The sequence below is a fragment of the Condylura cristata genome, unplaced genomic scaffold, assembly GCF_000260355.1.
Source record: "Condylura cristata isolate star-nosed mole 26May11 unplaced genomic scaffold, ConCri1.0 scaffold00003, whole genome shotgun sequence".
In the NCBI taxonomy this organism is placed as follows: domain Eukaryota; kingdom Metazoa; phylum Chordata; class Mammalia; order Eulipotyphla; family Talpidae; genus Condylura; species Condylura cristata.
The window spans coordinates 8,366,122-8,383,510 of record NW_004567104.1 but is presented as its reverse complement, the minus strand read 5'-3'; the positions used below and the strand labels follow the sequence as shown (position 1 = coordinate 8,383,510).

General features: G+C 32.5%; 1 protein-coding gene across 3 annotated transcripts in view; it reads left to right on the top strand.

Moving 5' to 3' along the window:
- PHC3 (polyhomeotic homolog 3 (Drosophila)) overlaps positions 1-17,389 on the top strand; it is a 74,808-nt gene that overhangs the window by 32,516 nt on the left and 24,903 nt on the right. For all 3 annotated transcript variants that reach the window (XM_004674952.1, XM_004674951.1, XM_004674953.1), the window contains 4 exons: positions 1,835-1,933; positions 8,206-8,452; positions 12,071-12,942; positions 16,749-16,899. In XM_004674952.1, coding sequence (XP_004675009.1) covers positions 1,835-1,933; positions 8,206-8,452; positions 12,071-12,942; positions 16,749-16,899 — 1,369 coding nt within the window. The remainder of the gene's footprint in view (positions 1-1,834; positions 1,934-8,205; positions 8,453-12,070; positions 12,943-16,748; positions 16,900-17,389) is intronic.

Here is a 17,389-nt window from a genome sequence, read left to right as displayed (position 1 = left end):
GTTCTGTAGCACAGGAGTGATTTTTTATTTTTAAATATACAAATTTCATGCCTTTTCCCAGATTTTTGACATCTTTGAAATTAGATAAATTTTATAGTTGATGGCTTCTTATAATTGGCACTACAGTGATACATGAAAGATTTGATAAAATAGTAAGAGAACTTGGTTAATAACTATAAACTGAATTTATATTTTAGGATTTTCTGAAATCTGGACTGGAGTGTCTGGTATTTTACCAGGTAACTCCTCTTAGATTTGATTGTACAAATCTCACATTTTAGCAAGATGGTTTGTGTTCTTAAACTTACTTTGTTGTTGTGTTATACAAAAATGTTAACCTTTATATTCTGTTTCAGTACCTATGGATTTCCAAATTTAACTGTTAAATTTCTTCAAGAAATATAGAAGTCGATTGACATTTGCTTTACTTGGTGTCCTTACAGGAAGTGATACAAGAGTGCTTTGACTCTAAAATACATATATGTATATGTACGTATGTGTATGTATATATATGTGTATACATATATGTGTGTATGTATATATACACTTTTTGTCTAGTGAACTGAATATCTGAATCCCCAGTTCGCCACTAAAATTGCAAGGACAGTTTCCCATATTTCTACTGGGAAACAATGACATGATCCACTTTTTATTTGTACTCAGTGGACCTTCCCATTTTCTGAGTTTTTTCCTCCATGAGATCTTGGTTAGTTAATTAATAATATACTTCAAAATTATGCTGAACTGTTTGACATGTTTGTGGCTTGACTATTTTAACTTCTAAAACTGGCAGCTTCGTATTGTTCTGTTTTAACTTCCAAAACTGGCAGTTTCATATTGTTCTTCAGATTTAGTGCTTTTAACTGTCTGTTTTGGAAATTACCTTCTTCTGAAACTTATATGTTGTTTAATTCACTTAAATTTAGTATACTAAAAGACTGAAGTTTAAAAGATCCCTTAATTTTATTTTAAACAAGAATGGTTTTTGAGGGTCCAAATAATTCTTGGTGCAGCTTTGAAATAGAATAATTATACAACCTTTGGAACAATTGTCATAATTTACTGTATTAGACTGAATAATCTTTGTGACACTTATATTGCCTTTTAAAATTAATGGTATTCTATTTCAATATTGAAAGAAAACATTTAAAAAGAGATGGTAACAATAAGTAAATCAAGAATGTTCCCTTTGTTTTTTTGATGTGAAACTTTTTTATAACCTGTTTTGTTGTCAAATTTTGACATACTATAGCATTTATATTTAGAATGAATATTTCTTTACAAGTAGTTTTAAAATCAAGAGCAACCCAGCTTTGTACTATAGCTCCTAGGTAGCTGAGGGAAATATTACAGTGTAGTATGTGGCATAGTTTTCTTTTGTGGTAGAGGACTGAAAAGGCTTTTGGTGTTTTTATTTTCTATGCTTCACACAGAAATTTACTGTTTTCAAAAGTAGTGACATGGATGTCTATTTTAACTTCCATTTTGGGTATCCTACCACGGTAATTCTAAACTGGGATAAGTTTAAGTACTCATTTATTTGGGGAAAATTTTGTTTATGAGGATTTCATATTACCAAAATGCATTTTCTTTTTTTGAGCACTGATTTTTTTCCTACTCATCAGAATCATGTGCTGTTTTAAAAATGTCTATGATTTTTTTTAGTTCTTTATTATCAGAAATTTCTTTGTCACGTAAAACCTTTTGCTTAGGAAACAATCCTAAACTGCATTGTCTTTCTGTCACAAATTCAGTCTTTCTTGCCTGCTATACATTGTGTGTGGGACATGTTCTTTTGTCTTAGGGTATTTTTTTGGTTTTTCTGTCTGTACAGCTGATTTTCACACCCGCTACCACTGTGGCTGCTGTACAGTCTGACATTCCTGTTGTCTCGTCGTCATCGTCATCTTCCTGTCAGTCTGCAGCTACTCAGGTGAGCTTGGCTAGCTTCATAAAGTGGTCTTTGAGGTCTGCGTTTCAGGTTAAAGATAAACATACCTTTGTGTTTAAGTTACTGATGGTTTAAGTGTTCTTTGTCATGCATTTGAGACTTAATGAAAGCTTCAAGAAAGGTTTTTTGTTCTATAGAAATTATTTGACCATTTGACCACAGATATTCAGGTTGACATTAGTGAAAGTTAGCTTTTGCTAATGGCACCATGTTTAGTTTTATTATAAAGCAGACTTAATTCCCTTAAATGTATTCTTTTGTATAGCTCTTTTGCAATCAGTTACTTATTGATAAATAAGTCAAAGTGGGTTTTGAGTTTAAAAATAAATTAGGTAAATTTTAAATTTTAAAAATGGAATATAATATTGCTTTTATAAATGAAAAAAAATCATAACTTCCCATACCATTCACAGAAATAAATAAGAAATAAAATGTAGGCCAACAGGTAGAAGTCAAAACTGTAAGACTTCTAGAAGAGAACACAGAAGTTATCCTTGCAACTCTTGGGTAGGTAAGGCTTTTACCCAGGTAGGACACAAAAAGTGCAAACATAGAAGAAAATAATAACATATTGGACTTTAGAAAAATTACAAACTGTTCTTTGAAAAAAAAATTAAGAGATAAACCCTAGACTAAGGAAAAATATTCATAATACATATATTTATATTCAGAATCTGCAGAATGTTTAATTCAATAGCAGTAGCAATTTAATTATAGCGAGTAAAAGATTTGAATGCTTTCCAAAAATGATACCCAAATGCCAATAAGCACATGAAAAAATGCTCAGCATCATTGATCTTTATAGAAATGCAAATCAAAACCACAATGAATATCACTGGTATGACTTAACTGAAGGAGACAGATAATACCTCATGTTGGCAAGAATGTAGAGCAATCATACTCTCACACATTGCTGGTAAAAGAGTAAAATGTAGAACCACTTTGGAAAACTGTCATTTCTACAGAAAGAGGTTTATTCTGAGAGATTTTAAAACATATCCATGTGAAGATTTGTATAAACGAATTGTTCATAGCAGCTTTACTTAGAATAAATAGAATAAAGTTCCAAATTGTTAACAACCAGGTCTTTTAACCAGTGACTAGCTAGGCAAATTAAGGTATAGTAGTGGAATGGAATACTGGTCAGAAATTAAATAGTGATATACCACAAAAACATTATAATTAGTGAGAAACCAAAACACTAGAGAGTACATACTCTGAATACAATTATATAAAATTCCGGAATAGACAAAAGTAACTGATAGTGAGAAAAAAGTCAGATTGGTCCCCAAGGCAGAAGATGGGGAGATTAACTGAAAAGGGCATGAGTGAATTTTTGGCTGATGGAAATTCTGTATCTTAATTGGGGTAGTGGTAACATAGTGTATGTATTTTCCAAAACTCATTGAAATGTCTAATTCATTTCATTGTATATAAGTTATAACTCAGTAAAGTTATAAAAGTGAATTAAATTGTATAAACTTTTTAAATAAAACAGTTGCATAGGATATTATTTTTTTGTATGATAGCAATTGTCCAGTGTTTTAGACTCATGACTGAAATGTTATATACAGGGTTATCCATTATTAATCGTTTAGTAATATTCTGCTAAGAAAAAATGAGACAGTAATAGTATGTTGGTACTTGTCATAGCCCTCTGATGTATTTATTTCATTTAAATATAAAGACCAACTTTCATAAATCTGTATGTAGAAATAGTGATCAACTAAACTTAGAATTCTCCTAATGTGTGTTGTAATCTTCCACAATTCCTTTTTTTTGGACTTAATTTCTGTATTTACAAAATGAAATCTTTGCTTTGTTAGCTTTGAGGCTTTTAACCCTAAAATTTTATACTCTCTCAGTAGAAAAAAAATTGTTGTAATGATTTTTCTTTTTTGTTTTTGTTTTGTAAATCTTGATAGAGCTAGACAATTGTCAACTTTCAGAATATTTAAAAATATTTTAAAATTTATACTGGATTTTGTTCCAACTAAAATCTTAATTGACTTACACATACCTACAGTAGCTACAATAAAAATTGCAATACCTACAATAAAAAGGGATAAATTGAAAGCATGCAAGAAAAAAAGCACAAATAAGAATGGCATGGACCTAAGACTGAGCTGACTGGTAGTAAAATGAGAAACACAGTAACTTTAAGGATTTATGATTCCCATGATAAAACAAGCCAGTTGTTAGGAAGCACAACAAACAGTCCTAGAGCACAGTCTGCCTTGTGGCTCTCATGGAGAAAACATGCAGCATCTTTAGTAGAATCTGTAATGTGAACATAGTTGAAGAAACATAAAAATGGTTCTTCATTCAGTTTGATGTGATATAAATATGGGGCTTTGTGGCTTTCTGATTTAATTCAAGGATGGAATTCTGGGTGAGTTGAACATTAGGAATTTATCTATAAATGTTTTTGCTGTACTTTTGAAATGACAGTGAATAAAACTATAGTGATAGATGGTGCTAATATTTTGAATATTATTTCAGTGATAATTTTCCTCAGATTTAATGCAGTTAGTTTTGAAAAGTTGGTGCTTCATTTTAAACTTATGCTTGTAGTGCTAAAAATAAGTTGTAATTGAGAAATACCAGATTTAAAGTTTTATTTTATAGAAGTTACAGAAGTGTGTATAATTAATTTTTATTTATAGCTGTCAAAAAATGAGAAATTTGTTCTATCTTACACTTATTTGGTATTTAAAATGTTTTATTTGTTTTACCCTCTATGCCAAAAGGAAAAAAATTAGATTTTTAGAAAGATAAATTTGCAGTCTTGTTAATAGAAAAGTAAAAAATCTTGCTTAACAAGGCTATCTGAGAATGTTCAAATTGTAGGGGGAAAAAACTCCATTGAAAAGTTAGTAACTCAGTTCTGTTTCCAGTAATGTAACATTAACTCTTGGTTTCCTCATCCGCAAAGGTATCTATGATAATTCACACAGTGTTAGTCAGATCCAAATTTAGTTATTGATGTATTTGGGTAATCTACTGTGAAAGTGTGGAATGTTGAAAAGCAAATATACTTCATGTGAAACCTAAACTTTCAAAAGCTTGAAGGTTTCCATAATCTGGTCACAGGAAAGTACAGATGAAATGAAAATTGAACATTAGAGTGCCTACGTGTTCTTTACCTTGGAAAGCATGGGTTCTCTTTAAAAGTGAACTGTCAAGAAAATCTGTGGATATGATCTTTCTGTTAAGAGTTGAAATAACTTTGTAATATGGGGGTAGAGTTTACATGTTTGAAATGTATTGTAAATACTTAGACCAAGATGATCATAGATAATATAGCAATATCCTAAAATTTATATATTTGTATAAGTAATAAAGAGCATGTATTACCTACATATGTATTTTCTTCCAGAATTTTAGAAAATAAAAAGAAAACTAAACTGTTTTCTAAAAATGAACTACTGCAGATCTTAGGTACACTATGTCAAATTTGTATTTACCGTGAATATGTTTTTCATTTGAAGGAAGATTTTCAAATTTTTCAGATTATAATTCAGTCTTTGGTTATTATTGTTATATCATCCACTTTATAGGTCATATATGGCAGATGTTAAATTTTGTACTGTTTTTCCTTGCTTCTTTGGAAATTCTAAAGTGCCGCCACTAAATCTTTGTTAAGATTTTTTTGTTAAATATGGACAGATTTTATAATAGTTTAAGAAAACTGAAGATGAAATACTTGTCTCTTACTAACCTTGTGATCATGTATTTGGGAATCATCTGTAGAAAATTACCTCATACTGGAGTTTTTGTTGTGTTTGTAAGACTGAACTGTGTGGAGTGTAAAAATGATTTCAGAGATAAAGTTCACCATCCAATTTCAGTATTTACAGATATTATTAATTCTAAAATATGCTAAACATTTGTCAATGCTATGGTCTAAATTCTATGGGGAAAATGTTACAGAGAATAGGATAAATTATTTCTAACCAGGGACTTTGGGGAGTTTTCTTATGGAGTTATCAGTGGGATTTTTAATGGCTCTTGAAATGGGTTGCGCTTCAGGGGACAACTTTGAAGAATGGCATCTTAGTCTAGAGAACTTGAACAAGGGCTCTGAATGGAAGGAAGTTCAGAGTATGTTGGAGAAGGTTGAGCAGAACAACTTGTCTAGAAATTGAATATTTGTGGATTGATATAGTGAGTGGACAGTGTAGGTAGTGGCTTGGATGTAGTCTTGGAGGGCTTTGAGTGGCAAGTTGAGAAAAATGGGACTTTAGCATACTTTATTTTTGTATTAAATTTCCACAATACAATGACTATTCCTCCTCTTATGTGGCTAAGAATAACAAGAACATGCTGTACACGATCTCACCCAGAAAATTACTTTGGTAGTTTAGAATAGAACTAATAAAAATTGCCATGAAGTAAATTGTATCTGTTTCTGGCTGAATACTACATTTTATCCTTGGAAAGTGAAAATAAGTAAGCCTTTGAGCATTAATTAATGATACAGTTGTAGAGACAGAATACAATTGAAAATAAAGAACATTCATAAATCATTTGTCTTGTCACTTTAAAATCTCTTTTACTTTAGTTTTCCTCCCCGGCTTCACTACCATAAATGCATTCAGTGTGTATTCATTCTCATTAGGTAGTTGAAGAGTTGTTTTCTGTCCTCTCTTTGGAAGTGTTATAATTACTCAGGTGAGAGTAATTGGGCTGACCCCTTGCCACCATATAGACTGGCAGTTGGTTTATAATCAGGATGGATGTACATATGAATCATTTCAAGGACATGCACAAGCCAATTCTTGAGATACAGTTCTCAAAGGCAAGTGAGTGAGTGTCCTATGACACCAAAAGCACCTAAAGCTTAGAAAATACTTTTCATAATCATCACAGAGGAGTAGGTGATGAACTAATTTTCTTAAAATAATGTCTATAGCTGGTAATTTTAATTTTTTCCCCTGATCTTTATTAAGATAAAAATTCTGTACCTATATTCTTTTTTTTTTTTTTTAAAGATTTATTTATTTGTGCATACAGAACTGGGGTACAGGCCAGAGGCTCAGTGGGGAACAGAACAGGCAGATCGAGGAAGTACACTGCTGAGGGGAGCAGCGGGTGGGTCAGGAGAGGTCTGCCTAGCCATGTGGATCACCTCCGGGGCAGGCGAGAATCGAATTCATGGGGAAGTGGCTTTAGCTTCTCAATGCTGTGCTTTAACCCGCTGTGCCACCAGGGAGGGCCCTATATTCCTTTTTTTTTTTTTTTTTTAAAGATTTATTTATTTGTGCATACAGAACTGGGGTACAGGCCAGAGGTTCAGGGGCGGCCAGAGGGAGCAGAACAGGCAGATCTACGAAGTACACTGCTGAGGGGAGCAGCGGGCGGGTCAGGAGAGGTCTGCCACACCATGTGGTCACCTCCGGTGCAGGCGGGAATTGAACTCATGCGGAAGCGGCTTTAGATTCTCAGTGCTGTGCTTTAACCCGCTGCGCCACCAGGGAGGGCCGAGGGCCCTATATTCTTAATCATACATGGTAACTTTTTTTTTTAAAGACTTATTTATGCATACAGAACTGGGGTACAGTGCAGAGGGTACATGGAGTGGTGAGAAATTCACCAGAGACAGAGTGGGGAGCAGAACAGGTAGATCTACTGAAATACATTGCTGAGGGGAGCAGTGAGCGGGTCAGGAGAGGTATATTGTGCCATATGGGTCACCTTCCTGGCCAGGAATTGAACTGATGCTACTGTGGCTGCAGATAGCTTCACGGGGCTGACTTTAACCTGCTGTGCTACCAGGGAGGACCCCAGGGTAATTTTTGATAAGTTTCTGAGGTACTTGTGATCTTCAGAGAAAGCATCCTGGGCTCTCCCTCCTCTGTAGCTTTGCTCAAGTTTTCCTCTTTACCTGCAATGCCCGTTCTTGCTCCTTTCCCGTGGTTGTGGTCGATATGGAAACCTTAAAAAAAAGTAGTATTTTTTAGAGTAATTTGCTTTAAATTTAGTTAATTTGCAATACATGTGTTTATATATTCCAATTTCATTTACTTCCTATTGATTCTCAATGTTGTTAAAAATATTGTCGTTATTGAAGAGGATTACTTAAGATAATGAGCTCCCCTTCTGGATTAATAAATTGTTTCAAGTGCATGTAGCTTTACATATGAGAAGTGTAATATGAATGTTATTGTAAATTGTTGTTATAATGGTAATGATTACCACACCAATTAATAAATACCACGTTTTATCTTTATTTTTTGTTATGTGGTTCTCAGGTTCAGAATTTAACGTTACGCAGCCAGAAGTTGGGTGTATTATCTAGCTCACAGAATGGTCCGCCAAAAAGCACTAGTCAAACTCAGTCATTGACAATTTGTCATAACAAAACAACAGTGACAAGTTCTAAAATCAGCCAACGAGATCCTTCTCCAGAAAGTAATAAGAAAGGAGAAAGTCCAAGTCTGGAATCTCGAAGCACAGCTGTCACCCGGACATCAAGTATCCACCAATTAATAGCACCAGGTAGGATGAGACTTTGTTGAAATTAGTTGCAATATTAATTTTCTTATTATGTAAAGCAAAACAAAAATGTTCATTATTTGAAGGTGAATGATATCTTTAAAACATTTTAAAATATAAGTCAAAAGCCATATTAACATAATTGCTTTAAAAAAAATTTGAAAGGCTATAACAACTGAAATACAATAATGAAGTACATATTTTTTGTCAGTTGACATTTGATTAACATTTTCATTATGTGTAGGTTTCCTGTTAGATTAAAAAACAACCTTTCAAGCTTAAAGAAAGGATTTGCTGATATTTTATTTAGTATGCTCACTGGGACAAACTAAAATTCTTTTAAAAAATAATAAAGCAAGTGTTTTTCTGCTTAAAGTTGTCATTAGTAGAATTTATTATTTTAGTAGAATTTATTATTTTAGTAGAATTTATTATTTAGTAGAATTTATTATTTTAGTAGAATTTATTATTTTCCAAAAATAAGGATTTATTCATAATTATTTTCTTTACCATTTGCTTTCTTTCCATTTCTGATTTCATCTCTTGAGAGGAAGGTGTGAGGGAATCAATTAATCATTTTCATTCTCATCAACCTTTGAATTCCACTGTACTTCCCTCTACTTTCTATAGATAACCTTGCTCCATGGTTCTCATGCTGAAAATGTTGGAGCAATTCAGAATGAGTTTCCTTACTATCTCTTCCACTCATCTCAGGATTTCTCAATGTTGAGTTTTCTTAGTATGTATAGTAAGATAAGGCATTATCTGTTTTCTTCTTTACAGTTAGTACTCTTTTCTTGTCATTGATGGAATCTTTTTTTTTTTTTGCCTGCTCTTGACTTACTCTCATAGTATAGCATCTTTTTTTCTCCTTCATGCTGCATCCTTTCCTTGAGTTGCAAAGCACTTAGGTCTCTCTATTCTTAATATATCTGCATATAATATATATCTTGTTTATTGAAGGTATGTGTGTGTGTCATGCACTGTGGTAGGCATGTAACATGTTTTATTAAAAAAACTCCTTTGGTCCAACCTTTTCAGGTAAGCATCTTCTTTATGCCATTTTAGAAATCTGCATTGCTTTTTAGAGATTCAGTTTACATTATTAATGCCTGCTTTTTCTCCACATAAATCTATAAGTACATATCTCTTTTCATATTTCCTAATATCTGTCCTAATACTGCCAGTATTCTTTGCGTCATGCAATCTCAAAATCTTGGGATTGTTTGATTCTCCTAGTGGGAAATCTTTCATCATTCTGAGCTTCTTTAACATTTTAATGCTCCTTTATAGTACTCTTTCTTTTTAGTGTTATTCGTATACTTATTGATCTTAACTTACCTACAATATAGGACGCTCTTTGAAGGTAGGATAATATCAAGGCTTTATATGTCAGACATTTTACATTTATTAACTCAATCTTTTTTGAGCTTTACATTTCTATCCTTTTATCTTGACAAGCACTAAGTTGTACCTTAGACATACTTATCTGTGACAGGTATACAGTAAATATATGTTGTAGTTATAGTTGATTTTTATTTTTTCATTTGAATTTTAGACATGGCATAATTTTTTTCCATTTGTATTATGTAGGCATTATTGTTTAGAATTGTTAAATGTGAATAATAGGTAAATGTAGGCTTTGTTATAATGAATGGATAAATTCCTTCATAGTGTAGATAGGAGTGAATTCTTTTCTATAAAAATCCATGTGCCAGGTCCTGCTCTTTGTATGGCTTTTAACAAAAAAGCCATATAAGATTATTGTATTACATTGTTGGGATTATTCGCACCTTAAACCAGCCTCTGGCTAGTGTTGATAGAAAAGGTCAGTGTGGAGCAGCAATTAACCACTGTGCTTGGATGCCTTGTTCAGGGAATAAATTCTGTGATTCCTCTAACCCTGAGGTGATTATAATGTATAGCACTAAAATAATTAGAATTCTTCTTTCAAAGAGAATGCTACTTCAGTGAAAACCATGAACTCTTTCAATGTTAATTCTAGCAAGGACACAAACTTTTGTATTTTTAGAACCCCAGAATTTCCACTATCTCTTTCTAAATTCTCATTTATTCTTCCCCTTTTCAATGATAGTGTGATAATGTCCTTGTAGTTGCTGTCTGTAGTAGCTGGTACTTTATGTAGGTATGGAAGACACCAATAAACTGAAGCTATCAAACAGTCTTGGGACAATTGCAATTCCAAATTTAGGTCTTACATGCATTAACCAAGCTCCACTTTTCAGCATGGAGTTTGTTTCTAATAGTCTTTAACATTCTGAGATTAAGGATACATTTTTGCCCTGACTAGATGTACTTTAAATGTGTATAATTTTTTTTTTTTAAGATTTATGTACTTATGCATATAGAACTGCGGTATAGGTTAGAAGTACAGGGGTGGTGAGAGGATTCACCAGAAACAGAGTGGGGAGCAGACTAGGCAGACTAGATGAAATACACTGCTGAAGGGAGCAGCAGGCGGGTCAGGAGAGGTCTGCCATGCCATGTGGGTCACTTCCCTGGCTGGGGATTGAACTCTTGCTGCATCATAGCACTGTACTTTAACCTGCTGCGCCAATGTAGGGCCCAAATGTGTATTAATTTTCATGTGACACTAATATTATGCAAAGATAAATTTTAGTTTATCTTCTAGTGAACTTAGTTTCCATTCTTGTTCAGAAAGGATTTCCCTAGCATCTCCCAATGTATAAACATGCATTTTTATATAGAAGAGGCATAATGATGAGGACATTACTTACAACTCAGTTTTGCTCACTCTCATATTTTCCCTGGTGTGAGTAACTTCTCTGGAGAAAACTGATGCTGTGACTTACAGGCTACTGTATGGCTTTGTCTTTTTTTTATTTTGTGGGGCAGACAAGTAAAACATTTAGATAGCATGGACTTTTGATTACGTTATTCTCTCTGCAAACAAAGTTAGTGCTTTCTGAAATTTACATGGTTCCTGAAATTTCATTTTTTACCTAATAGTGATTATTTTGGTCATGCTATTGGACTCACACCTGTGTTTTGGTTCACTAAATTAATGTCTTATATAGAATCTTTTCCTGGGTCAAAATCATAGCAACTCCATCTGGGTTCAAATTTGGGAATTTATTTGGGAAGATGTACAGGTAATTACAGTTGGAAAAATGAACAGAGATAGTAGAATAGAAAGGATGAGGCCTTTATTTCATGAATTTTGATAAAGCATCTTTATGATTTTGAAGTTATCATTTAGTATCACTTACTCAGTGATACTACTTTTCTCTACAAAGAATGCTTTGAAGTCAATAAACTTTGCTAAAAGTTAAGTAAGGCCAATATTCTCATGACCTATAAAATTTAATATGAATTAATTGTGTAGATTCAGATTTATAAATCAATTCTTTTAGGCAGTTTTTGGGAAGAACTTGCCACTCTAGAGCTTATTTTATAAAATCTGTATAGGTGTCAATGAAAAGTTGTTACTCATTAAATTTTCATTTCATTTTTATCTTAGAAACTTGTAATCAATTTTTGATAATTATGACCTGATGTGAAAGTTTTCCTCCTTTAAGTTAGTTTTTTAAATTTTATATTATTTCTCAAAGATACTAATTGCATTTTTTTCTCTCACAGCTTCATATCCTCCAATTCAGCCTCATCCTCTAATAAAACATCAGCAGATTCCTCTTCATTCACCACCTCCCAAGGTTTCCCACCACCAGCTGATACTACAACAGCAGCAGCAGCAAATTCAGCCAATCACACTTCAAAATTCAACTCAAGACCCACCCCCATCCCAGCACTGTATACCACTTCAAAATCATGGCCTTCCTCCAACTCCCAGCAATGCCCAGTCACAGCACTGTTCACCGATTCAGAGTCACCCCCCTTCACTGACAATGTCTCCTAGCCAGTCTCAATCAGCACAGCAATCTGTAGTGGTATCTCCCCCACCGCCTCATTCACCCAGTCAGTCTCCTACTATAATTATTCATCCACAAGCACTTATTCAGCCACACCCCCTCGTTTCATCAGCTCTCCAGCCAGGCCCAAACTTGCAGCAGTCCACTGCTAATCAGGTGCAGCCCACAGCACAGCTGAATCTTCCATCCCATCTTCCACTTCCCACTTCCCCTGTTGTGCACATTGGCCCAGTTCAGCAGTCCACCTTAGTGTCCCCAGGTCAGCAGATTGTGTCTCCAACATCACACCAGCAATATTCAGCTCTGCAATCCTCTCCAATCCCAATTGCCACCTCTCCACAATTGTCAACATCTCCTCCATCCCAGATTGCACCACTGCCCTTGCAGTCTATGCAGTCTTTACAAGTGCAGCCTGAAATTCTATCCCAGGGCCAGGTTTTGGTACAGAATGCTCTGGTTTCAGAAGAGGAGCTTCCAGCTGCAGAAGCTTTGGTCCAGTTGCCATTTCAGACTCTTCCTCCTCCACAGACTGTTGCGGTAAACCTACAAGTACAGCCACCAGCACCTGTTGATCCACCAGTGGTAAGCCCTTGGAAGCTCTTTGACTTTCTTGCTGAATGAAAGTAAAAACTATTTTCTCCCACATTCTATTATTAGATCTAAATGCCTATGAATTTAAAAAATTTGAAATTTTCACCTGTCAATGTCTGACAAACATGGGGGAAAAAAAATTGCCATTTGTTGTAGTATGGTTGCATGCTTGATAATTTTGTGGTGATATTAAACTCCCTCGTTAATTTTATTACTATTTAAACAAATCCATCTGCTATCTTTACAGAGTTGATTTTTTTTCCCCAAGGGAATGCATTTGAACCAGTGTCATCTGCACAAAGTTTTTTCTCTTAAGGTGATTATCCTTCATAGATCCCTTCTGTTGGCTTGTATGTTCATAAAGTATGGTTTATCTAGTACCCTTTTTAGTTGTATGCATTCTGAAGTCTTGGGCCTTTAGGAGCTTTTGTTTTAAGGTGGAGACATGCTTATATGATGTAATTTTTACGTAAAATGATGTTTTGTTAAAAACATTTATTCTAGCAAAAAGCTCAACTTTGCAAAAGATTGTAAACCATTTATAGATGATTAAACTTGATTTTTTAAAATTTTTATTCAAGGAGAATGTGTTCTTAATATAGTTCTTAACAGCTGGAGTCTCAGTGGATAGATTTAATATCGATGATTCAAAATTCATTGGGAGGAGTGTATATTTTGAATAATTGGTGAAGTTTATCAGAATAAGCCTAAAAAGCATACACGTTGCCTTTTGCATTGAAAGGAAAATTGTAATTTTTAAAGAACATTCTCCAAAGGACTTCTTAAATTTATAAAATACTTTTACAGAAAACTTTAAATAGTTTCTAAATATTTAGTCAGAATGATCAAATTCATAATTTATATCAGATTGAGACTTTATCTTATAAAGACTAACCATTAGTTCCAAAAGGAAAGGGTTTCAAAGTCTGTTCCTCAATTGGAAACATTTTCAGTCTCAGGATGCAAAGTTAGATTCTTTATTCTTGTCATTTTGCCTGATCTTTATAGAGATTGCATTCCAATTGTAATTCACAACCATAGAAGAAAGAACAATGGACATGCAGAAGTAACTTTTGTCATTCAACTTTCATGTCTTTTTTTAATGGATTTTTGAAGACTTTACAATGGGCAATTAACATATAAACTCACATTCAAATGTACAGTAACTTAAAGCAATCGAATTTAAATTTGTTTTCACTTTCTAGTTTCATGAGTTGGTTTTTAACAAGTGAAAAATAAAATTTTTTTGTATGCCTTAAATTTTTTAAAATAGTTTTTGTTTAAGGAAACTTTGAAGGAACATTTTGGGTATAGAAATACCGTGAACATAGTAATAACTGCTTAGTTAAAGCTAAGAATACATATAAGATCTTTTTTCCTTGTCTCTTTAAAATTAAAAAATAATTTGTAATTTTTATAGAGTACCATGCTAATTTTTTTACTTGTCTAATAGTCTATTAAGTTACTATATTTTTCTTTGCTTAAAGGTATTTTTTAAAACCAAAACATATTTCTTAACTGAATTGGGGTTTGCTGGTTTTTTCAAATATTTAAACAGAACAATATATTACTTCTTAAGAGATAGGAGATTTTGAAATGCAAGAGTAAATTATCAAAGTAAAATCAGTGTTTTGTAAAGACTGTACTTATAAATGAAAGAAGATTTTGCATTGTCATTTGGGTAGGAAAGTAAGATATATGGTAAAAGTAGATAATTTTGAACTAATAAATATTCTTCAGTTTATTTAGGAACAGGAGACAAATGTGATGTATGTACTTTATTGAGATTATTTCTAGTGTTAGAATAGTAGTTATGAGCTAAACAGAGATTGTGATGCATAGTTTCCTAATGATCTTTTGAATAATATCTCCCCTTTATTCAATATTTTAGTTGTTACACTTAGATGTTTTTATAGTGGTGGTGCTAGATATCTGTGAGAGATGTTTTTAACCTACTTTTATTAAGTAACTTAATATGTGGCAGAGTTGGAACAAAGTAATGTGTATGTAGGATTAAATATAAAGAATGAAAAATATTTTATAATCATTTTGATGGATTCCTTTTAAACATCTAAAATGTAGCTATGATTGGACTTCCATTCCTTAAAAGATACTATAGTAGGTATTTGAAAAACTTGTAACAGCATTAATATGAAAGAGCATTTCACTACTTTCAGAAAGATAATGGTCTTTGTAAGAATAATAATATCTAATAAAGGAATAATATAGAGATATAGTTGAACTGGCTGATAAAACCATATTTATCTAGTTACCTTGAATCAGCATCCCTCTACAGCAGATAACCCTGCTAGAAGGTAATTCCTTTATGATGTTTTCTGAGCTGACTTGACTTTCTAGGTACTTGACATAATCATTATTTAAAAATATATGAGTAGATACTATCAGTTAGCATTTTGTAGGTGACGATTTTCACTTCTGGGGATCCACACAAGGCAAGGGATTTCTTTATGAAATAGACTTCTGGGTGCAGGATTATGAGCAAATAACTTTAAAACCTTAGCTGATTTACACCATAGTTCTGGATATTATTTAATATAAAAATTATCAGAACAATAGGATTTTTCACATTTTGAAAAAATTAAAAAATATTTTGTTCAGTAGAGGCTTAGACAAATAAGCTTCATTTTTCCCTTAACTCTTAGGTATGGTATGCCTTTGTTTACAAAATTTGCTATTTTTTTTTTTAATATGTGGTTTATGCTGGTTTCAGAAATTTTGGTCTTTTAAAAGATATCTTTTATAGGCTTCAAATCATCATACTTTTACAAATAATTTCACTAAAAATACACATAATATTAGATATCACTTAAAGCTTTTTGTGAATATTGTTGAAAGATTTTTTGTTTTAACAGTTATTAAAAGTATTTATCAGCTTGGGTAAGTAATATTAAAATTTCACAACCTTTGTAAATTAAGTATTAAGTTTTATATATAAAAGAAGGGAGGTGAACAACTTTGTGGTTTTGTTTTTTTGTTGTGGTTTTGTTTTTTTGTTAACCTATCATCTTTCAAAAAATGGCTAAATAAATAATGATAAATGAAAATGACTGTGCAGTCCCTAGAAGTGGACTTTGAAAATTTGGCTTTAATTTTAATGAAATATTTAATACCTAACTCACTTTTAGTTATATAGTTGCTTCTCAAAGTGATTTCCAGTTCATATTTTCTTAAGTATAATTTGTGCCATCAGAGTAACATGATAAAAATTTAAAAACTTTCCTCTCTATGTATGGAATAATTCAAAAATCTTAAAGTGTGTGTCTCTGTCTGTGTATTATTTCAAGTATACATATTTTCTGCTAACCCAATATTTATAAAAATTTGAATAGATCAGAAGATGAAAAAAAATGTAAATGCATATGCACTCAGATATTACTTTTCATAATTTAGTCTTTAATTAGCACAAATGTAATAATGCTTGTTCAACCTTGCTGCATTTATTTTGGTTTATGACAGAAGTTAATAGAAATGGTAGTAAATGTCTAAAACAGTTATTTGAATGTATAAAATCAAAACTTTTAAACATCCTCAAAATTAAAAATTTAGGAAACCTTAATGATTTGTTGCTTACATAGTGATCCACAGTCTGTATTTAGTGAAATAAGTCAAGTATGATGACAAAATTCATCCAAGTGATTTTAAAGATTTCCTTTCATTTTGTTAGATGTTTTACTTTGTTTTTAAATTTAAAACATTTAGAATCAAATTTTAAAATTTAGAATGCCTCATGAAGGGGAGTTTTAGAAGCATCTTCAGGCAGTGTTTTGTTGTTACAGGTTTATCAAGTAGAAGATATGTGTGAAGAAGAGATGCCAGAAGAATCAGATGAATGTGTACGTATGGATAGGACCCCACCACCACCCACATTGTCCCCAGCAGCTATAACTGTGGGGAGAGAAGATTTGACTTCTGAACATCCTTTGTTAGGTGAGAAAATACAAAAAATTGGGAAAATTTTTTAGTAAATCAATTTTAGTAATGAGAATAGTGTTTTTTCTACTAGTGACTGCATTAAATGAATTTTTATGTATTTAATTAAAACAGCACATAGGTTAGAATACAATTTATTTTTTGATGAGCAACAGTTAGGGAATGTTCAAATGAAAGACCTATTTTAGCCTTATAGTTTTTTCAGTGATTTGTACAGAAGTGTTTCAAATGCCCTGATTCACGTGTCAGTTGTTTTCTAGGTTAAAAATTAAAATACATTGAAATCCTATCAACAGATTTCAATTAAATTTTCCTAAAATCATAAAATTGTGTAAATTATATCTCATATTCCTTATAATCCTTTGTGACCCAGACTGAATAAATGCCTTTAATGATGTTCTTTCCCACATGGTACTTAAAGTAAGCCTCAATAATTCTTAGTACAGACATGAATTAAAAAATTTAAAAATAGGGCCCTCCCTGGTGG